Source organism: Seriola dumerili, unplaced genomic scaffold (genome assembly GCF_002260705.1).
Source record: "Seriola dumerili isolate Sdu_G_001 unplaced genomic scaffold, Sdu_1.0 BDQW01000160.1, whole genome shotgun sequence".
In the NCBI taxonomy this organism is placed as follows: Eukaryota; Metazoa; Chordata; class Actinopteri; order Carangiformes; family Carangidae; genus Seriola; species Seriola dumerili.
Genome location: NW_019174415.1, coordinates 598,649 through 620,574, shown reverse-complemented (window position 1 = coordinate 620,574; position 21,926 = coordinate 598,649). Strand labels below are relative to the sequence as shown.

Here is a 21,926-nt window from a genome sequence, read left to right as displayed (position 1 = left end):
TGATCACTGGCCTTTGCGAAAGACGTTCAAACTGGAACATGTTGGCTGCTCTGGAAATGTTGTCAAATTTCTTCTAAATTATCCACTGAAACTGGTTTGTGAATACATTTGCTGCAAGATATATTGGCTGCTAGCTAAAGCTGCCCCAAGGAGTTTCCTTTTCACAAACAAGGAAAACGTTTAATGTTTCTCACCCAAATGCATTGTGTGTATCCTAGAGGCCTAAATGTGTTTCCTTCCTCGCGAAACATCTGCAAAGTTGAAGGCTACGATATGAATTGTGTGTGTGTGTGTGTGTGTGTGTGTGTGTGTGTGTGTGTGTGTGTGTGTGTGTGTGTGTCCTAATGCACATACAAACATCCAAGCAACATGGGGACCCACTCATAAAACACTGCTCCATTGTGCTACTAGTGGCCAAGAGCTCCACAGGACGCCTTTAATACAGTTTCCAGTTACAGATTCACGCTTCACTGCACTGTTTGTGTTACATCAAGTTCATTATTGACCTTGAGAACAACAGTTGACAAAAAATAAAACCACTATAAGGTCCATTTAGCATCTTCTCTGGAGCTTTTGATCATATGAGCTTCATCAGCAGGTGGAGTTTACCCAGTTACATGAATGTTAAACAAGGAAGTTCTTAAAGTGCTCTGTAAAAATTTAAATGTCATCATTTACATCACCATGACAACTGGGCAAACTGTCTGTGATGAAGATCATGTCGTATGATGGAAAGCCCCAGAACAATTACTTAATGAACCTTGAGGTGAGATTGTTTTGTTATCTTCATCATGTGTTTTGAGACCACTGCCCAATGATGACTGTTTGGCCTGGCTTCCAGCTGCAGAGCTCTATTGATTCCCAGCTGATGTTTTCTGACACTAAAGTCTCATACGGAGCTCATGATGGCTTTGGGAGGATATCTCTAATGACCAGTCAATCAATAATTATAATTGGGTTTATTTCCAAAGAATTATGAAATGACTTTTCTGAATCCTACACTTCCCATGATATTGACATGATAGAATATAAAATAGCTTCTGTTCTCAGTCCAACTACAGTGGAGTGCTGTTGCACCTCTCTAACCCTTTTAGTTTAAAAACCCGTACACCAGGTCTGCTCTCATCCAGGTAGTCCAGGACTGGGTTGTCATACGCCAGCTTTGCCTTCCTCTGGGCGGACTCTGTCTTTGGGTCGACAGAGTTCGTCTGTGTCGAGGTGTTCTCCTCTTCCCCCTCTCCCTTCCCCTCCTCACTTGCTGAGCTGCAGCAGACAGTTGCCTTGGTGATCAGGCGGTCAAGTGGTTTGAGAGAGTGCATCCACTTGGGCAGGAACTCCCAACTCTGGAGCTTAGCCGGCAAGTGACGGGGGCTGCGGGCCTGCAAAATGTTTACCATGGCGATGAAGATGGTCACGCCTAGGAAAGGAGCCCCAACGCCAGCCATTACCCGCCAGCCGGCCAGTGAGAGGCCCAGCACCAGCGAGGGAAGGAGTAAGAAGCAAAGCAGAAGGTACAAGACTGCAAACCAGCGGTATTTGGCAGTGCGCTCACCCAGGACACGAGCCATCCTTATCGGCAGACGCATGAAGGGAAGAGGATACCACAGCAGAATCCCAAAGACGTTGAAGAACAAATGACACAGAGCAATCTACGTACAAATATAAGATAAATAGATACAGTAAATAAGTGCAAAGGGACATAATCGATCACACTCAAAGCGTTGTCATGTAACATTCGTACCATAAACAAAACAAGACTAATACACAACAGTTTTCCCTAGATCGTCTACTTAGTTGCATCCAAAGTTCCTGCTCACACATATATGCATAAATCGATGTTCAGAAATATACATTTAAACATTATTATGATCCACCATCTTTAACTCCCCCTATTTGTATAGACTCCCTTATTGTTGTATCACTGTCTGTGTTCATCCAGAGGCTCATCATTGGAAAATATATTCATGAATTTTCCTTTTCTCATTTTCCTGCAGTTTTAAAATGGCTGTTGTGTCTGATAAGACATCCAGCTGATACCTGTATGGCCGCTGCTAGCTTGTTTCCGGGACTGGCCAGAGCTGCGAGCAGGGCCGTGGCAGTCGTGCCAATGTTGGAACCGAGGGTGAGGGGATAGGCCCGCTCCAGACTGATCACACCAATACCTGAGGCAGACAACAGGAACGTGCTGTGTCAAGGGAAACAAGGTGATCAAATAATGATAGTTAACCAGGAAATGTAATAGCTCCGGTCCTCTTCCTGATGAAATATCTGCAGAGCACTAACTACTTTCTGATGCACTTGACACCACTTTGGTGTTAAGTGCGCTACAATCATCTGCTCTCAAGATTAAAAGTTGTGACAGATACAAAGTGTCAGCAATGATAAACTATCTCTCTCAGAAATTATGCAGTACATTTGTCAAAGTTAAACCTCATTAATCTATCTTGTAAAAAGTGGAAATCTTTGATCGGGATACCATTTGTTAGCAGCTGATAAAATCTGAATTCACTGTTTTTACAAGGATAAGAATCAGCAACAATAAAAGAAAATGTGCTGAGAGCCATGGTGGAAATCATGGAAGCTACTCTCCAATAGGTTTTGAAAAGAACTGTTTCAATTATTCAAACTATTTGACTCTAATTACATCTCAGATAAATAGACATAACATGAAACCATTTGTACTTGATGTTTAAGATGGACAAAAGCCAATATTTAAAAAAGCATCAGTGCAATTACTGAGGCTGAAAAATTACTTTGCCAGAAGATGACTAATTACTGTGAAATGAGTGGCTGCTTGACAGCAACTCACAACCAAAGTAGGGCAATTCTGCAACAGCATCTACTGAAATAGTGTGAAAATGTTTGCTCTCTGTCTGTTTGTTGCTAGTTTGTTTTCAATACATGATACAAAGACATGAAGGGGAAAAATAAAGCAAAAATCTAAAGTAAAATAAACAAATGCTTAATTACATTAAGTATATCTGTGGATTGTAAATCATGCTCTATGTATAAAGCCTCTTAAACCAGTTAATTATTCGTGTTTAAAAAGAGAAATTATTCCCACCTCACATTTATCACTGTATAGCAGGCTGATGACTCAGTCATTGCTGATTTTACATGCTTCATTTAGCCAGTGGCATACAGTGCCGGTTATGCAACCTGTTCTTATAAACTTCACAAGACTCGATCAGTGGAAATCAGCATGCTTATGTCCTTATTTGGACCCATCAAGCTGGTAAACGAGCTATTAGTCAACAAAGAAATTTGAGGAATTTTCTCTTTAGTTTGAGAACACAAGGATATTAATTAGCCATTAAATATATGACTAAAGCAATCAAGTAAACCTTTGGTCAGTGTACTGTTAGTTTATTACTGTAGCAGTAAACGTCTGTTTATAGGTTTTGGTGTTTGAATTCATAAACCAGTTTGCTTGACAGAAAAAAACTGTGCTGTTGTTTTCAGCCATTCTTTCTCTCTGCCACATGTTAACAATGTACAAAAAAGTGATCACATGAATAACATTAAATGAGACAATCTAAGTACATATGTGCAATGGCTGTGATTTCAAACCTCAATTGCCAGATGCAGAGTACACACAAGTAATTTGACTGATAACCACCTCAGGACAGTGATGGCCCACTCAAGCATAAGATCTGATACTCTGCACAGTTTGGTTCTAGCTTAATAAGACATTACAGGAGACAATCTCCCTGAAGGCCTGTACCAAATGAAACAGAGTCATAACTGTAGGTTCAAGATGAAAAGAGACTTCACATCAGTCCAACCATCTAGCTGGACAGATGCTGGGATCACTCCCTGAATATAAACAGGACTTTCTCGAGATCATGCGAACACAAACTGCAGAAAAACTGAGCTGCAAAGTTAAGTAGGACTGTGAGAGACAGTGGGTGTGGTGTTTGCAAAAGTGAAGAAGGGATTCAACTTAAGAAAAGCTTACTTTGTTGATCACCCCTGAGAATATTTGTTTGTGTTATGAGAACATGATCTACAGTACACAATAAAACTGAGGTCACCCCTGTGCAGTAAATATCACGTTTCACAAAGTGTGTTATTTTTAAGTGATTTGATGTGCAGGGTATTTGATCTTATCTATAATTAAAAACAAACAGGTTAGATAGATGACTTTGAAAATACGGGCTCTAACGAAAAACTTCAATGCAACAAAATGGAGCAGACCTGCGACCACTGCAACAAAAATCATTTCACCTGTCATTTCCAGTTAAAGCTAATTGCATGAACATGGTTGTAAAAAAAGATACATAAAAAACAAAATGGACGGGTAACTGTTTCTGACTTTGCACATGGGTCATCTGTTTAAACTGGTGTTTCAGTAACTGCAGTAACTTTCAGTATCAACCTTGATGGACGGTGTCCAAGAGGAAAACCATTGCTGACAAAACAACAAAAAACTGTAAGATTTAACTTTGCTAAAGAACACGAAAAGAAGCGTGATGAATATTGGCAGCACATTCTTTGGTCAGATGAATCCAAAATACATTGTTTTGGATCAGAAGAGGTCCAGCATGTTTGGCATGGACCTGGCCAGGACTACCACTGACTGCAAAGTGCTGACTGTGAAACATGGAGGTGGGAGTGTGCTGATATAGGGCTTCATGAGGCTACAATAGGTGTAGGGGAGATAACAGATGGCATTATGAATGCAAGTTTGTGTGCCCTAACATGGAATCTCACAAATTATGAACACTGACTATTGTTGCAGTTGTTTCTTTAATATGGACATTTCATTATAGTTTAATCGGCCAAACTTTCATTTTTTTTAAATTAAATGTTTTCATTCCTCTTGGGCTTAAAACAAATAAAACTATAAATGTTAAATGGGCAGGATTTGTAATTACTTCAAATTTTCTCAGTTTTGTTGTAAGGATTCAGTTTGGACCTATGATGTGTCAGAATATTAGCATGCTGTCTACAGCATTTTAGTCTCATTGGTCATATTTATATAATACATAATAATATATAAAAAATGACGAATAACCTGTTTTGTGGTCATTGGCATTCATATAATAATGTATCTTGAACTTATCCCTGAGCAGGATGGAGTTTAAAGACTTGTATTTCTTACATTTTAAAATTAAAAAACACGAGACTCAAAGTCTACAGCCATGCTTGCAGTCCTGTAAGGTTGTACTTAAACACAGTGGAGCTTTGAGCTAAATGCTAACATCGGCATGATAACATGCTCACAATAACAATGCTAAAATTCTGATGCTAAGGAGGTATAATGTTTACCAGGTTCACCAACTTAGTTTTAGCATGTTAGCAAGCTAATGTTAGCTAATTAGCACTAAAAACAAAGTACTGCTGAGGCTCTGATTAATTACCAGCCATGGTATTGTTTTTACTTTGTCAGTCTCCCACTGTGTAAGTGTGTGTGTGTGTGTGTGTGTGTGTGTGTGTGTGAGGTATGAATATGAATGATCCAAATTGTTCTGCTTTATTATTCTGTATTTTAATGGCTAAAATTGTTTTTAAATGCTGACTGGTTCGGCCTCCTGAGGTCACTGAGGTGGGTGGTAGACAAGACAGTATATTTCCATGAGAATAAAACTAAGCCAAGTTGCAAGGTCTCTGCTTATTCTGTGTCCACACTGTCTGCTATTAAAAGCCACTTATTGAATAGGGTCACAAACTTTGGTGCCGCAAAGGCAACACCAAAGTAATTATGTCATAATCTTATTTCACTTCTAACCCTAACTGACAGATCTGCAGCAGCACCAGTCCACCGTGTTAGAGCAGTTATTGCAGAATACCAGTCACAGTATTGTGTTGGTGGATGGAAGTCTAATACAGAAAAATAACAAATTCATAAGATTTTAATGAAAGAAAGTTAAAAAAAAAAAAAATCAAATATAAAAGAGAAAAGTTTTGTACATGCATGTCTCTATCTAGACCTCTTGGTGGGATTATTAGCATATTTCAGCATTCAGTTATTTAACTGCTTTTTATATTGAACATATATGAGATGAATGCTTTCAGTCATGGTTCATATGTTGGACTTATGGCTTTTCTCTTTTAATTACAATTAATTGTCTTTTCTGTGGCCTACTCCTTACATTAATGAACTTTTTCCTTGTACTGTATCATTTCGAACAGCTCTAGTATTGTGAGGCTCTTGTAGTTTTTAGAGGTGCAATGGCATTTAATCACTCACCTACCAGGGGAGTCATAGCTGAAGTAAAGACAGAGCTACTCTGAACCACAAATGTCACTCCTGCACCCACAAGCATGGCCACGTATCCTGACAGCCACCCAAATGGATATGGCAGGTCTGTTGAGACATAGGGAGGAGAGATGGAAATTACCCACATGTATAAACACAGTGCTGCTTCTATCTTCTACACAATCTCTTTCATTTAATTTGCATCCAAAGCAGCTTTTAAATGTTTTCCTAGTTTCTTGCATACTGGATTCTGTATATTCATCTGCTACATGCAGATACACTGAGTAAAAGCTCCAGAAGGTCAAGGCATGCCCACCTGTGTTGATGACTTTATGGATGACCTTTGCTACTTGGCCTTTAAGGAGTGAGTTGAGCAGCTTGACCAGGAGCAACAGACAAGTGCAGAGGACAGCCAGGGAGGCTGCCAGGAGAATCAGCCCCACGCTGAGGTCTGACAGCACGGTGGAAACAAATAAATGCCTACCTGTAGAGTGACAGAAACAGCAATCATCAGGATATTACCCCACAAATTCAATTTTAACATGACCACTACTGAAAAGAAAATGCATAGAAGAAATGCATAATGATAATGAAGTGGGTGGGTTACAGATATAATTGAGTTAGAACTCACACTTCACTGATGTCTGGGACAAGACATGACTGAAGCCACAGTTTTCAATGCTCACATTGTCTGTGGACTGTAGATAGAAAGAAAGAAAGAAAGAAAGAAAGAAAGAAAGAAAGAAAGAAAGAAGCAGCTACGATGAAAAGAAACATTTTAAACAGTTTTCACTGGCAGCAGTGACAGGCTCTGTTTGGCGCCAGTTTGTGACACAATGTGTCTGAATGTGCAGGAGACAGCGGTGGAGACGAGCCATTACCATAACAAGGTCAGTCTGGCACCATTCTTTCACCAGGCTCCTGTTCCTCATGTCCTCATTTCCCATGGCAATCCCTGTGATCACACACTTGTCAAGCTGAGGGTGAAAGGAAAAAATATTCTTCAGATTTCAAACTACAGGAGTGCAACGTTAAATGACTAAAACAACCTTCTTTGCTTCTTTAACCAGAAGCCCAGGGTTCAACTCCCTCACCTCACAGTGAACCTGCTGTGTCTCAAGGTGCTAACTAAGTGTTCACTAAGCTCCACCCCACTTACCTACTGTCTGCTGTGTGTCAAGTTCTCTGTTCTCACAGCTTTGCTACTTGAAATTCTTTTCACTTGTTGAAACATTGGGCTCTTGAGTGAGACAGAGGTAGACAAAAGCAGGCTTCTTATTCTAAACCAGTGACCTTCACATTTACCAGCTGAAATGACAGCTGTCGACTTAACCTGCTGTAGCCAGCATTGATTTGGTTGAAAAAAACTCTGCCTCTGGTTGACTTTACGTCAAACTGGCACAGAGGCTAAAGCTGCAAGTCCCATGCAAAAGGCTTTAGGAAGAGTACTAACAAGTGTGTTTGACAAACACAACACTGACTCAGGTAACTTCGGACGGGGTTGTTGGAATGTAAATAAAGAGGAGGACAAAGCTGCTAACACTAGCCTCAAGTCTAGCATCCATTATCAAATTCTAACCAGTGGGGAAATATTCTACACATCTACAAGTGGATGAGCTAATTGTTTTTTAACATAACCAGTGATTGTCAGACCCTTTGTGCATTTTTACTATTTCTTAGCATATGATTGAAGAATCACTATTTGATAGAGGGGTTTATCAAAAGTCCGTTACAAAAACGGTGATTGGCTTTTACCTGAATGATAAGCTTGGTGACTGGCTCGGTGATGACCTTGAGCAGCTCAGGTGCATCCTCCCCAGGCTGGAGCTTGAAGCTGGTGACCAGCAGGTGGGACAGCCGGGCCATGAGGCCGCTCACCACCTCCAGCGGCAGCAGGACCAGGACCGACAGCCAGTTGAAGCAGTCATGGATTGTTGCCCCGGCAAAGGCGCTGCAGTGGGTCACAATAATTTTCTGTGTTAAGGTCAGCCATCAGCATCATCAGCTACTCTGAATGATTGCTTGTTAATCTGCTTTTCATGGCTTAACTTTTTGGGATGTGTGTGATGTAACGGGTATTTTGGTTTTGACTCAATGTGTGTGAGACTATTATGAAAGAATTAATAAATTATGTTTATTTTACCAGACACAGATAAAGTAACATGCCATCTGTTCAGTGCTGTATCTTTTCATTCCAAAGGGTTACTGGTGTGGGATCAATGTGGATTGGTGCCATTATGGTCACTGTTATAAAAATTACACTCAAATGTAGGTTGAAGCAGAGGCAGCGAACACCTGTTAATGCTTTCTCTTCGCCTTCCTCTGCTTTCTACCTGCACTTTTAACACTGTTATCCATCTTTCCCCCAGCTCTGCACTTATCCTCTTCATTTTTCCATTTCTATTTCTTCTTCCCTGATCTTCTGCCTCTCCTCCACACATCCTCGGCCTTGCCAACTTTCTTCACTTACCGTTGAAACTCCGTCCTCTCTGCAGCTTGCATCATGGCCACTATGGTGTTTGTGACTGAAGTCCCAATATTGGACCCCATAATGACTGGAACAGCCAACCTCACTTCTAACACTGTGAGATGAGACCACACAGAAAGATAGATTTTACTTGAAAGACATCTTTGACTAAAAACTGCGGTGTTAAACAAAAGCATTGTAGATGTGCAAATGGCTGTCTTCATTGTGAAGAGTGTTATTGTGCAAATAATTACTTCACATAACCTTCCACAGTTCCGAATGCAACATGAGTTTTAATGGAGATGAAAGGTGACTGTAATTTGAGGTTGAGTGGAGGCAGCTTAGTCTTCACATTCTGCAGAGGGGTTTATTGTTGAAGATGTTTCTAATAATGATGACCTCAAAGACACATGCACATGTGAACACACTTATATAGACACACATCCATGCCTCTGCATCTCTTTATCTCTTTGATAATTACCTATAATCTTCTTCCTAGCTCTCTTACTGAAAAGCTTTGGAAGCAGAGAGTCTCCTCCAGCATACTGATTCGTTTTAACCACATAGAAAAGCGAGACATCAGAACCCGCACAGACAGGTCGTAACCTTACTGTGTATTGGTCTTATGAGGCATGACAAGCTAGAGTGACTGTGTTTACAAATGACTTTGACTTTTAATCCATATATCTATGAGTATCCGAACTTTCCTCTTTGTCACTGAAAACCATGTCCTCCTGTGTGACATCATAATGATTTTAAATCAGGCAGTTCCACGGACAACTTTATTTAGCTGAGGAACCCCATTTAAGATCATGTCACTGAAGCCCCTTGTGAAGCCCATGGCAGGTGCACATGCTAAGTTTTTGTCTCAGAAGTTCAAATATACCAATGATAGTGTTGAAATGCTGCCTAAATTATATTTTGTTTAAACTAAAAACTGCATGTTAAACTACATAAAAGTGTCTCATTAGTGTCTTACTAATGAGAAGTTAGCTAGGAATAGAAGGGTCAATAACCAATACCAAAGGCTGAAACCTCCTTTGTTGTGACAGAAAAAAAGGTTACACAACAGGACAAGGTTGTTATACTGCTTTTTATTATTTTTGAGCATTTTCAGTGTTTGCAATAATTCCACTGATTAATATAATAATAATACTAATAAAAAATGGTATTTTACAAAAACTTTGTCAACTGCTGATCTTCATTTCCTAGTTTACCCTTGACTGCCGGAGTAGAGTGAGTATGTGTAAGTAAGTGTAAATATACAGAGCTAAATCTTCAACTGTCTTATTCATTTACTTATATTGATGTATTAAATATAAACTATACTCACTAATTTTGTTCCTTAATACCAAACAGCAAATCAAGTAGAATAATTTACTGTATCCTCCAAAGGGAGCACAGCATGTGACTTGGCTGAGAGCCAGTAACGTGAGATTATAACCATAAACCACAAATTAATTAGATCCATTTGTTATTGCCACAGATGCACCATGGGAGTTTCCTGTCTTTTCTGTTTTCATTGCTATGTTACTGTTTCTGTGTTTACTGTGATATCTTAAATAGCCTGCAGAGGCTATATAACATACATCTCAGACTAAATGAGGCCGGCCTGGACATCTTTCTGGGTCAGAGTCTTGTTTAAAACTTTAAAGCGCTCATGTTACAGTATGCTGACGCTTACACATTTACACACACTTTAATGAGCCTACTCACGTCCCGAGGCCACCAGACTGACGACAATAGAGGTGGAGGTTGATGAGCTCTGAACCAGCACTGTAACCAAGATCCCCACCACTAGTCCCGCCACAGGGTTAGACAGTACCGCATTGTCCTGGAAAATGTCCCCTGCCACTTTCCCTGGTTAAATATGCCACCCACACACACACACAGAAACACACACACACACACACACACACACACACACACACACATACTGTGGACTCAGGAAGGACAAGGATGCCATGAGCAATGTTAAACAAGATTCAAAGTGCTTGTTTCCCCCAATCCAAAAAGGTCACTAGATGAAGCTATGCACTAAATTATACAGCAGAGCCCCAGGAGGACAGTGTGAACTGTTCTGTAGTAACTCACTTATTTATCAAACATCAACTGGCTGAGTCACTATCAACCCACTGAGGGGGGCAGTGAGGGTTAGAGTACTTACCTCCTGCTAACTGGAAGGCAGAGCTCAGAGTGTCCAAGGAGCAAACAAAAAAGAAGAGCAGGATGAAGAGGAGAGGGATCTTGGATAGATTGATAAGAAGCTGCCTGATCTTGTTTGGAGTCACAGTCGTGGTCTGAGGAGAGCAATCTGTTCAAAACAAGAACAACCGTGGGGGATAGTTAGCCTCGCTATGTGTCCTAAATCTGGACAGCAAAGTCAACCCATTCTCAATAAACGTATCACAGATAACACAAAATTGTCGTTTTTTTCTGGCCACATCACACTCCCCCTTTCCCCCCCTCATTCTTGTGAGTTGTGTTTTCTGGATGAGGGAGATAGCCTCAGTAAGCAATCTCACATGTAGAGAGCAAAACCATCTGACATACTACATTACCCATATGCAGCCAAATACTGCTGAGTGGCAGCAGGACTTTGCCTTTATTGCCCAGACGGCACGGTCCCACTGGCTCTGTGTCTTTTGAGCATGTCCTTATCTAATGAGCATGTGGCTTAGGATTCTGCCCTTGTTCTTTGCCTTATAAAAGAGATCAGACCCGCTGGCATCCCAGTAGATGAGTGTGTGATCCCCCTCTTTATGCCACTCTTGTACCTTTCTCTGTGGGGAGGCTGTTTGCTTCCCTGATTGAAGGTTTGTTGGCATGTTGACTGGTATGTTGGTTGTAGCTGCTGCTGAGGTCAAGGGTGGAGCCGATGCCGGACTCCCTGTCCTCCTCCAATGGGAGTTTGCCATGCATCCTCATCCCTGATAACAAAGAAGAAGAGTACACGCTCAGGTGTGGAAGATCAGCTCCGAAGCATTTCAAAGACATATGGTGGGAATTGAAATTTATAAATTACCATTGTGGTCGAGTCCTGTGCTCCTTCCAGAGGAAACTATGGTTATGGATCGAGAGGACATGGTGCTCTGAACACTGTGTGGAGACATGGAGTCAATTAAAATCACAGGATGACACTATTGTAGAGCGAGCAAATGTGAGTATGAATGTGTTTATCAACCACCTGCCACAGTAAAAAGAAACCAATGGATACCAACTTGTGTGTATGAGCCTATCTCTCACCATGCCACTGAGATCAGCAGACAAGCAATTAAAAGAGAACAAAAGCGGCCCACGCTGTTTGTAATTGGCAGCTGTCCTTGATTTGAGGTCAGCTCGCACAGTTAAACAACATACACCACGACGCATCATCTCACCTCTAAACAAATGAATGTCTCGTCACAAACAATAAGGGTAAACATCAGTATCCATGTAACTTGCCTCATCCTCTGTTTCCTGCAAGTCGCCTCTTAAAGGGACTTTCCGCTGTTTACAGAGCAGCAGCTCCCTTCAAAGGTTTTCACATTGTTGCTTTAAAAAGGCCGTTTTTCCCTCTTTTTCATGTCAGCCACTTTGCCATATTTTGGGGCCTCCAGTGGAGGAGTGAGTACAAATGTGACTCTTAAAAGCAAAGAGGATGGAAGTGGGTTGAGTAATTACAGCAGGCGAAATTACAGTGATTACAGTTACTGAATCATTCTCATTCTGTGTGGCATCCTCCCTGCAGGTTCCGAGGCGCACAGAAGTCCTGTTAGCATATGTACCCGTCTATATGTGGGAACATATCTGCCAAATTCCATAGATTGCAGCTGAATAAACTCTGAATGTACTTGTGCATACTTTGTGTGTGTGTGTGTGTGTGTGTGTGTGTGTGTGTGTGTGTGTGTGTACTGAATGTTATCCTCTAATCCAGCTGCCCTATACTCGTCTGTTTGCCGTCTGCCACTCTCTCTCTCTTTCTGTCTGGTTCTGGTCCATTTGTAAGTTGCCTTTAGTCTGTCATCATGACTCATTTATATGTCTATTCCGTTTGATGCATAACCAAAATGATGGACATTGAGTTTTACTTGAAGTGGTGAAATGAAAAGATTAATAAAACATCTAGCCGCTGTTGTCAGTGAGTGGCAGCTGATTTACCAACAGTTTCTGTAGGGTGTACGAGATGTGGGTGCCAGAAGAGAGAATTTGATTTACAGTAAAGCTTCAATACTGATGGTCATGGCTTTGAATAGATGATATTAACACAAAGATGTTATTGATCATGAATATCTGATATTGACATATGCAGTGTAGGTTTATCTTACCTTGTCTGAAACAGTCTTAGGTGTTGTGTATGACCCCCTGGAAAGGAAAGCATCAAACTGAAGAGTAAATCATCTTTAAATAAGCTGCCAGGTCTGGAGGTGTCAGGAGGAACACCTCATCCCGTGTCGATTAACTTGCTCCAACATCACAGACCTCATTGTTAATCAATAACACAAAGACTCAACTTAATGATGCATAAATTGAGGGAGCACGTTGTGTATTAGGTGAAGAATGATGTTTGCGCAACCAGCTATTTTTCACCTGATATGGGGCCAGATAAAGCTCCCAAGATGAAGTGGACTGTTTTGATGTGATTAATGACCCTTGTTGTTTGAGGCTCACAGTTTCACACGCAAGAGCAGGAGAAAGCTGGCATCTAGTGGTGAATGTTGGAAGGACGTTCCAAAGACATTGCCTCTCAAGTCCACTCATATTCTCACACGACTCTTTTCATCACGTACTGTAGCCTGGCAAAGATTGAAGCCAGGGTATTAAATTATCATTTCTTCCACGAGATAAGTCAGTGGGAGTATTTCAAACACGTACAGTGTAATCTGCTTGACTTGTGCAGGATGTTCAGGTACTTAGGTTCTTTGCCAGTACTCAAGATCAAGCATGTTGTGATTGGAAATGAACTATCAGGGAGATTTTCTGAGATCCTCTTGACACACATGTACACGCACATTTACTCGCACACCCCACTACCCAGAGGCAATGTCCTCCTCACCATGGGAGAGCGCCGTGATGGTCTGAGTAATTGTTAATAATTAGACCAGCTACAGTTCTGTCATATCAGCAGTGCTCTCAAGCAAATCTGCCAAACCTGCTGACCTCACATTTAGACCCATGAACTCAGAGGAGCAGAACTTAATAACCCCCTAAACTGAGTTGTTACTTTCCAAACTATTATGAGAGCTGGGAGCCAGAGAGAGAGAGAGATAACAGCTCTGTTGTTGTGCAGGCAGCTGGACCGGAGCCGAGGCTGCTGCTGTCAGTGGTGCCGGAGAGAGAAATCCTTGAGATTTGGAGCAGCATTAAGCAGTGGGGGGGGGGGGCAGAGATGTTCACAGACATATGGACACACACATGCAGTCACTTAAATACACACACACACACACACACACACACACATGGTTACGCCTAAATCTCTGGCATAGTTCCAGAGCTCTTTGGTAAAAAAAAAAAAAAACCCTCCATGCTGCTGCTAATCTCCTCTCCAGATGTGCAAGTCATAGGGAGGTTGTAGCCACCACACAGCCCGGGGATAAGCCAAACAGAAGCCACCAGGTCGACATACCATCCTGCCACTCAAAACACCTGCTGGTAAATGTGCTGTAGGTGCACAGCGTTATAGTCCTGTTCTGCCCCTCGGCACGCTGTGTTATCCTGCGTTAATCTTACACTGAGGAATGCCAGATGATGCCTTCATTAAGCTCTCGGTCTGTAATTCAAGAGAAGGGGATCACAGAAACATGTCAGTTAATTATCTCTGGACATATGGCAGTTGATGCATGTACATCCATGTGGTGTAGGTGTCTGATTTCTATTTCTTGATTTCTATTTTGTCTTTTCTATTTATTGTTTTTGTTATCATCACTGTTGTGGCAAGGTGACGTACTGCTGTTACCTAGACATTATGACATTTTTAGTACAAGCAGGAAAACAATTAGTCACGTTTTGGGGGGCTTTGAGTATTTAACATGCAAACAACACGACCTTAATAAGACTTCTTCAGAAAACACAGCCTAAAAAGAAGCTCCATCTTTTTGCCCAAACTCAAGTTCTTTGTGTTTGGTGGAAAATATAAATATACATAAATACTGATAAGACTTAAGAAATCATTCTTGTGCCAAGCAGATTTTCACTAAAAGGACCAAGTATACATGAAAGTTTTGCTATTCTGGACCACCTTGCGAGCGTCTCAACAGTATCAACAGCATGAGAAATACAAACAACTGCTTCATCCTCCAGGAGACTCAACAGTCTGTCAGTCTTAGAAATACAAGTCTAGAAAACTATGATTGAATGTTCCAACACTGCTGAGCTCCTGAACTGCAGCTTACCAGTGTACAGCAGTTGGCATGATCAGCAAAACTGTTGTGAAACCCCAGGTAAAGCTCAGTGAGCTGTAAACTGTCAGGACAAAAGTTAATCCATAAGAATCCTGACACACATTTCTCATCCTTTATTTCCTCAGTCAGAGACTGCAGCCTCTGGGAGGAACAGAGAACAGAGTCTCTCATTTTGCTCCACAGCATCTCATGTTATGCTCACCTTGTTATCATATTTCTTTGGTATGTTCTATGTTTTTTATGCTACTTTTATGTTTTGGTGACCTAAAGACAATTTCCCACTCTGGTGGACAATAAAGTCATGATGTTTTCATCAGGGTCTGCCAATGAAATGATACAATAACAATTAATGTATTATTCAATGAATTCACTGGACTTTGTGGACCATCATTTCAGTTAAAGGGCATTTAAATGATCTAATCTGATTTGTCTCCCACTCTCCACCACCCTGCCACCACAAGGCCCAGTGTATGGCTACTTAGACTCCATAATCTTGTACCCCGAATAGAGATTTTTTGGTCAAAGCCAGAGTCTCTATTAAATGAAGAGTCTGCATTTTCTGCCCTCATGTAGTGTCTTGAATATTATATAACTATCAATAATTATTCATGAATCATCAGTTTTACAGATTTACAGACTTTGCATCAATATATCAAAGAGAGAAATTAGTCGACGGAGATGAATTTTGCAGATGTGAGTGAGAAGAGATGAGCAATGGATTCATTCAACAGCATCACTTTATTGTCAATACACATTAATTGTCAATACACATTCAGTTTGGTATGTATATGACACTCACAGTACAATGAAACAGCATCATCATGGGTGTCCTTGTGTTTACATGCAATTGTCTCAGACTGCATGAGTTTGTGTGTGTGTTCAATTTACCAATTTTTATACAGTTTCCTTCAACCGATCACATCATTGCTTGCATATGTTCTAATCTAGTTCACTATTATCCTAAATATTTTTGCATGTTTCCCTGTGTACATATGTACATTTTTATGTGTGTAACATGTTTTATGTATGTATGATGATGTTGTCGCTTGATGGCAGCTCTATTGTCCTATTGATCCTTTAATTTTTCAGTCACTTTAGTTCTTCAGTGGAGGGCGAGGGCATGTCAGAGCCGTCGGGACACTCCTGCAAACAAAGAGAGACAGAAAAATTGAGTATAGATACAAGTGTAAGTGCAAGTATGAGTACGTTAAGTATAGCAATATTACAGCACTTAAATACTATTCCAGATGCACTCTTCACCTTCACTCTGTCCAGTTCTGGTCTGCCTGGGAGTGATTTTTGTGAGGAAAAGGCCTGTGAGATAAAACAGAGCCGTCATGATAGATTGGATTACTGACAGAGTGAGAGGGAGAAGAAATACTGGGAGGTATGAATGTCAGGCTGCTGCTCACCTTCTTCGACTGTTGCATCTCCTCTGTGGACTTGGACCTGTTCTTCATGTGCTTCTGGGGAGAGGTGGTGGTGGGACTCTGGAGAGACGGAGCCTCGTGTTAGACACGGCCAGAATAATTCAAATGTTTTGCATATCAGGCTTTTACACACCTCATTTGTCTTCTGCTCCATGGCTGGCTGTTTGTTCTCAGGAGACGTTCAGTGCTGATGGAGGATTAAGATGGATGATATCCTCTGGAAAACGCTGATTGTGTGGCTGGAAAGACAGGAGAGAGAAAAGTGAGAAACTTTTTTAGCCATTTGGTTTCATGCAACAACAGTGCTTAAATGCAAGACCTTTTTAAGTCTGTAGCTTCGCTGAGTGGTAGCACTGCTACAAAGCAACTGACCAGGTTTACTTTGTATTTCCAGTTAAATATAAATGCAAGGCTTTACTGATTCCCATCCTGACAGGCCTGGTGAATACCACTCAATGAGACACCACAGGCAAGCTGAGGAGTCTGCAGTTACGGTCTTTTTTCACTAGATGGCGACTGTGACTCAGACTCAGACTCACTTCCTCGATCTGAATGTTTTGTTGTGTGATTTTTTTCACTGGGTTTACCCTGGTGTTTGGTTCTATAACTGTCTCACTAGGATGTACAAACTGCTGCTCCCATTATTGTTTCTCATTTTGGTTTGAAAAACTGATTCACCTGAGCGCAGGTTAACTTGACTCAAAGTTCTATGTTATTACCATGGAAATAGACACTGCCAGAAGATGGCTTTGCCTGTTCAGTGGCTGAATGTTATAAAATAAAAGACAGTGAGTCCTACTGGTAGAGATGCTCCACAGTCTGCCAGCTATTATGTTTTAGACCCAAGAAAAAAAATTAAAACAAGACGTAAATGTGAGGAATAAAAATGCTGTTAAACTAAAAAATATTTTATGAAAGAATAAAAAACAAGAATCTTTCAAATTGAGACAAAAGAGGATAGAGCCGGAAAGAAAGGAGGACAGAAACGCTTCCTGCACAGCTGAAAGACCACAATGAACACCAGCCAACAGTCACAGCCACATCCACAGCTGGTGTCTGGGGCCCTGGTGGCCGGAGACAAAACACCTCTGGGTCTGGGTCAGTTTGCATCAGACTGATTTTTATAGTCCAAAGATCTCAGCGCTGCCTGTGGATATCTGCCTCTGTCTGACGTCTGACCACTTCCATCAGATCAAAACACTGGCATCTCAGCATGAACAGGTGGTTTATTGGTGTCCTATTCTGTGAGGCCTTTAAATGGAGGAGACACAGATGGGATTCTAATCACAGAAAGACATCAGGGAATTTGGAAGATGTGGTTCAAACATGTTGCTCATCATAAAACAGAATATGTGTTAGGTTATTCTGAATAAAAGTAAAGTTGAGCTGCAGCATTAATTTTGAACAGCAGTTTTGTCAAAACATCTCATCACAAAGTGCACTTGCTTAATGTTTTCAAAGCTTTCGGCTACATCTCATGGCCTTCCTCAACCACGTGATAACCGAGCTCTACTGTTCTGCTGAGAGAGGCCGCAGGACGTAGTTGAAAGCTTAAGAAACTGAAGCACTGTGAGTGTACCTTGTGCCGCAGCTAGAAGTTACCTCATGAGAGCTTGGCTTCATAGTATTGTATATATAATATATTAAATATGTAAGTATTTCTCTTTAACACTCAATAATCATGAATAAATAAGCCACAATTAAAGCACTCAAAAACACTCTGTTAATCTGTGTCTGTGTGGGTGTCATTTGATCAGATTTATCCTTTTTTCTGCCATAGCTGTTTTTGGCCCATTTCCACCTGATTTTACATTCCTCTATTTAATGCTTAATAACTCCTCATGTAAACATCACAGAACCATGAATAATGGCTTATATGGAAAAAGACACTTGTTCATTAAATGTTTAAGTAAAAGTTACTTAATTTGTTTATCTTCGTAAAAATATAGGACAATTACAAAAAATAAAAAATAAAATAAAACCTTACAGGTCAAAATGACCCACAAACTATCATGTCTCTGTTCTGGGCTACTGTATAAATATGACGGTGCAACATGGAAGAGAAACTGCTTTATGTAGATATGAATGGCTCACTCTAAGCTAACTAAAATATGATACTTATTGATTTTACACTAATGAAAACATGATTATGGATATTATATTCCCTTTCTGCCAATAGATCCCCTAAATTCTACACACTGGTCCTTTTAAATGTAAACCTTTGTCTTACTGCGCCCCGCCCACTTCAGAAGAGTAAGAGGAGCACAAAGAAAAACAGAAATATAGACATCTTTCAGCTGAAATAACCAGAACTGTTCTAACTTAGATGGAAATGTGTGTGTTGTGGAATATGGATCCCAATGAGAAAATGTACTTTTGAAGAAAGTAATCATTGAGTAATTCTGTGGGGTTTTTTTTTACTGATGAAGAAATGATTTCTTCCCAAGGTGTATATGTTTACAATTCTGACAAGGAAAGTCACTTGCAGATCTGACTGAGATGACAGTGAATTGTCTACCACCCTGATCTCCAGATTAGCCTGCTGCTCTACGGGAAGCATTCAGCTTAGGGCTCATAAAGAATGAATGGGAGCTGACTGACAGGAACTCACTCACCTACTGTGACGGTTGACGTCAGCCGCCATGGAAGCACCACATTTGGTGCTGCAGGGAAGTCCATTAGAAAGTCCCAGTTGGACTGGAATATGTGTGATATTCAACAAGACCCTACCTGCCAGCCAGCATTTGCTAACACAATGGCCTGTGCCGTAGGGACTAGAGGACTTCTTTCATACAGGGCCTATTACCACATACATGATGGTTCAGTTGGCACACCCAGGGGTATACAAGGCTGTTGTACTCCATGCACTTACTCTAAAATGTGCATTACAGCCCTTTGAGGGACAGAGGAGGATAATCTAGGCCTTGATGCATTCATTGAGTCCTGAGTGCTCTCTCTGGCCAGATCACTAAGGGAAATGACCTACATGAGAACCATTTGCCTGCTTGCCTCAACCTGTCTCTCCCCCTGCTTTTCTCTGTCACTGTCTGTCTGCCCGTGTTTGGGAAGATGAGGAACCCCACCTTCGTAGACAAGGCAAAGGGATGGTGAGGACCGTGTAGGGTAAACCAAAGCGGGTGGAAAGGCACTGTAGCTGCTTTGAGAAACACTTCTCCATCGATTAATCCACATGAGCAGGCCAAAAGCAGCCAAAGTGACACGTCCAAAAACACTACACCTCTTTGTGGTAAGCACAATGAAACGTGAACACGCACAAGTGCACAAATTGCTCATACATTATTACGCGGGCACACTACACAAGAGCAACACAAAGACTTTCGCCTTAAAAGCTACTCAAGAACTCTTTCTTCAAGGATGGTCAAATAGAATATTTTGGCTGCCCGTCTTTTCAACCCTTTTCCTCCTCCCATCATCACTCTGACTGAGACGCTAGAAGAAGAAAATGATAAATCTGAGGTGGAAAAGTTTAATAACAGAGTATTTAGCCTTTATGATCCTAAATGAAATGATGATGTGAATATCTGCATTACATAAGCAGTAAATCTGCTCCTTTGATTCGAATCCACCGGATTCAAGGTCCAAGATTGACCAAGCTTTGAGAGTTGGGTCAGGACTAATTAACTCCACAGCTGAGGAGCAAAACACAACAGGAACTTCTTGAGCTTAACTTAAGTGTGTGTGAATGAGCTGCACAAGAACAGATAAGAACAATCAAGTCGGACCTACTGTGGATCTGTTGTGTTCTTGCACTTAACCATGAAAAGATCTGCCCATCGGTCAAATGACCTGGAGATCATCAATGTTCATTCATTCATCCAGCAGCAATGACTATGACAGGAAATATCCCTTCAGCCGTGAGTTTAGTGATGAATACCTTGGAGATAGTTTCTCCTCTTATGGGTCAGCTAATCACTGTACTTCCAGTGCAGGAGGTGAAATTGAAGCCTTAGTCTGACACTATCACCTCACCACATCTGTGCTGGTGAGCATGCTAATCACAGAAACTCACATGCTCATGATGTGTGTATTTATAGAGGCTGTAATAACACACACATACACACAGAGGTGGTTCGAGCACCAAGGTGAGCATGTGGGCAGTGACTGCATCGGCATCCGGATAGAGAGCACATTAAGACGGCTCACACTGACAAGGACATAATGTCCTGTAATTGATGATGATGGGCTGTCTGTTCTGCCATATTTAGGTGTCACACACACACACACTCACACACACATAGTCTAACTCCCCCCATCTGGATGAATTTAGTCAGGAATCGCCCGACACAGCTGCTCCCAGCCAGAATCGCAGCTCAGCCATGTGTATCTCACCTGATAACTGAGTCAGTGCTGATAAAAACACTGAGCACAGACTCTCTCCTTCACTGGCTGAGCAGAATCTTTCAATGCACATGTGATGTGCAAGCATTGATCTGATGGATGGGTTTTGTTTTACACCATTTATGTATTCCTCTGTAGGACTCTCAAAGACACAGTGAGAACCAGTAAGAGGATTGAGTTCAGACAAGAAACACTTCCAAGATATTCCAAACATGTTTGTCGTTTTCCCCAATGTATACTAGACTAAATTTTGAAGCTAAGCGCAAACTGAAAGTGGTAAATAACAAAACAAAGATAGGAGAAAGCATTGGCACTCGGTCTCAATGAAAATGTGGGCTTTTCTATGAATGAGATGAGGAGGTTTATCTTGAGAAAGCATAAGACATTTAATCAAGCACAGAAACACACTGAGTGACAGACAGGAGGAGAGAATGAATGATGGGAGTGACAGAGGGAGAAAGGACACGCAGACACATCTACTGACTGAACAAGCACAGCGATCACCCACCCCCCCTCCCAAAAAAAATGAGATTAATAAAATGGCTGAGGGAAATTCAGACACTCACCTCCTTTCCTCCCGTCTTCCCTTTCTCCTCTTCTCTCAGTTCGGCAGACGTGCAGCGGGGTAGATGGCACTCCTCATCTCACTGCTGCGATTGTGTCTGTGAGAGCACACCCCTCTCTGCCCATTCATAGCACCGCCGACGCATCACTCATACATTTATGGACACACACATACATACACACATATACCACCAGGTGTTATCATGGCTGTGTATGCTAATGTGTCCTGCCCGGCAGTCGGAAGCTGTGGGTGTGACAAACAGGTATTGTATACTGCACAGCTCTGCTCATGTCTTGGGTTAATTACTTCAGTGACAATTACATCTATAAAAAAGTGATGATACAGGCAAGGTGGGCGAATGAGACGCTTCCCGAACCTCATGCTGTCTCATACTCTGAAATATGTATGCTGCTGACACCATCTGTGTGGATGAATTCATCTATGACTCATCTAATTTGTTTTGTAACCAATACAATAGCCAAATACACCCCATAATAGTCCTAAGCTCCTCAACTGGAAAACA

At 41.3% G+C, this 21,926-nt stretch overlaps 1 protein-coding gene and 1 long non-coding RNA gene across 2 annotated transcripts; both read right to left on the bottom strand.

Annotated features, from left to right (window-relative positions):
* Positions 1-411: 411 nt before the first annotated feature.
* On the bottom strand, positions 412-13,040 carry LOC111226477 (sodium-dependent phosphate transport protein 2A-like). Its single transcript, XM_022751652.1, has 13 exons — positions 12,977-13,040; positions 11,695-11,768; positions 11,447-11,599; positions 10,837-10,983; positions 10,386-10,529; positions 8,673-8,784; positions 7,958-8,153; positions 7,084-7,179; positions 6,834-6,900; positions 6,519-6,686; positions 6,194-6,310; positions 2,038-2,162; positions 412-1,649 (listed from the first exon to the last, which is right to left on the bottom strand). The coding sequence occupies exons 1-13, from the start codon at positions 13,027-13,029 to the stop codon at positions 1,056-1,058; spliced, it is 2,046 nt and encodes a 681-aa protein (XP_022607373.1). The 5' UTR covers positions 13,030-13,040; the 3' UTR covers positions 412-1,055.
* Positions 13,041-15,785: 2,745 nt separating this feature from the next.
* On the bottom strand, positions 15,786-21,536 carry LOC111226488. The gene is made up of 5 exons (XR_002665309.1): positions 21,405-21,536; positions 16,613-16,718; positions 16,462-16,539; positions 16,310-16,363; positions 15,786-16,192 (listed from the first exon to the last, which is right to left on the bottom strand). It is a non-coding gene; the product is annotated as an uncharacterized LOC111226488 (long non-coding RNA).
* Between the last annotated feature and the right edge of the window lie 390 nt (positions 21,537-21,926).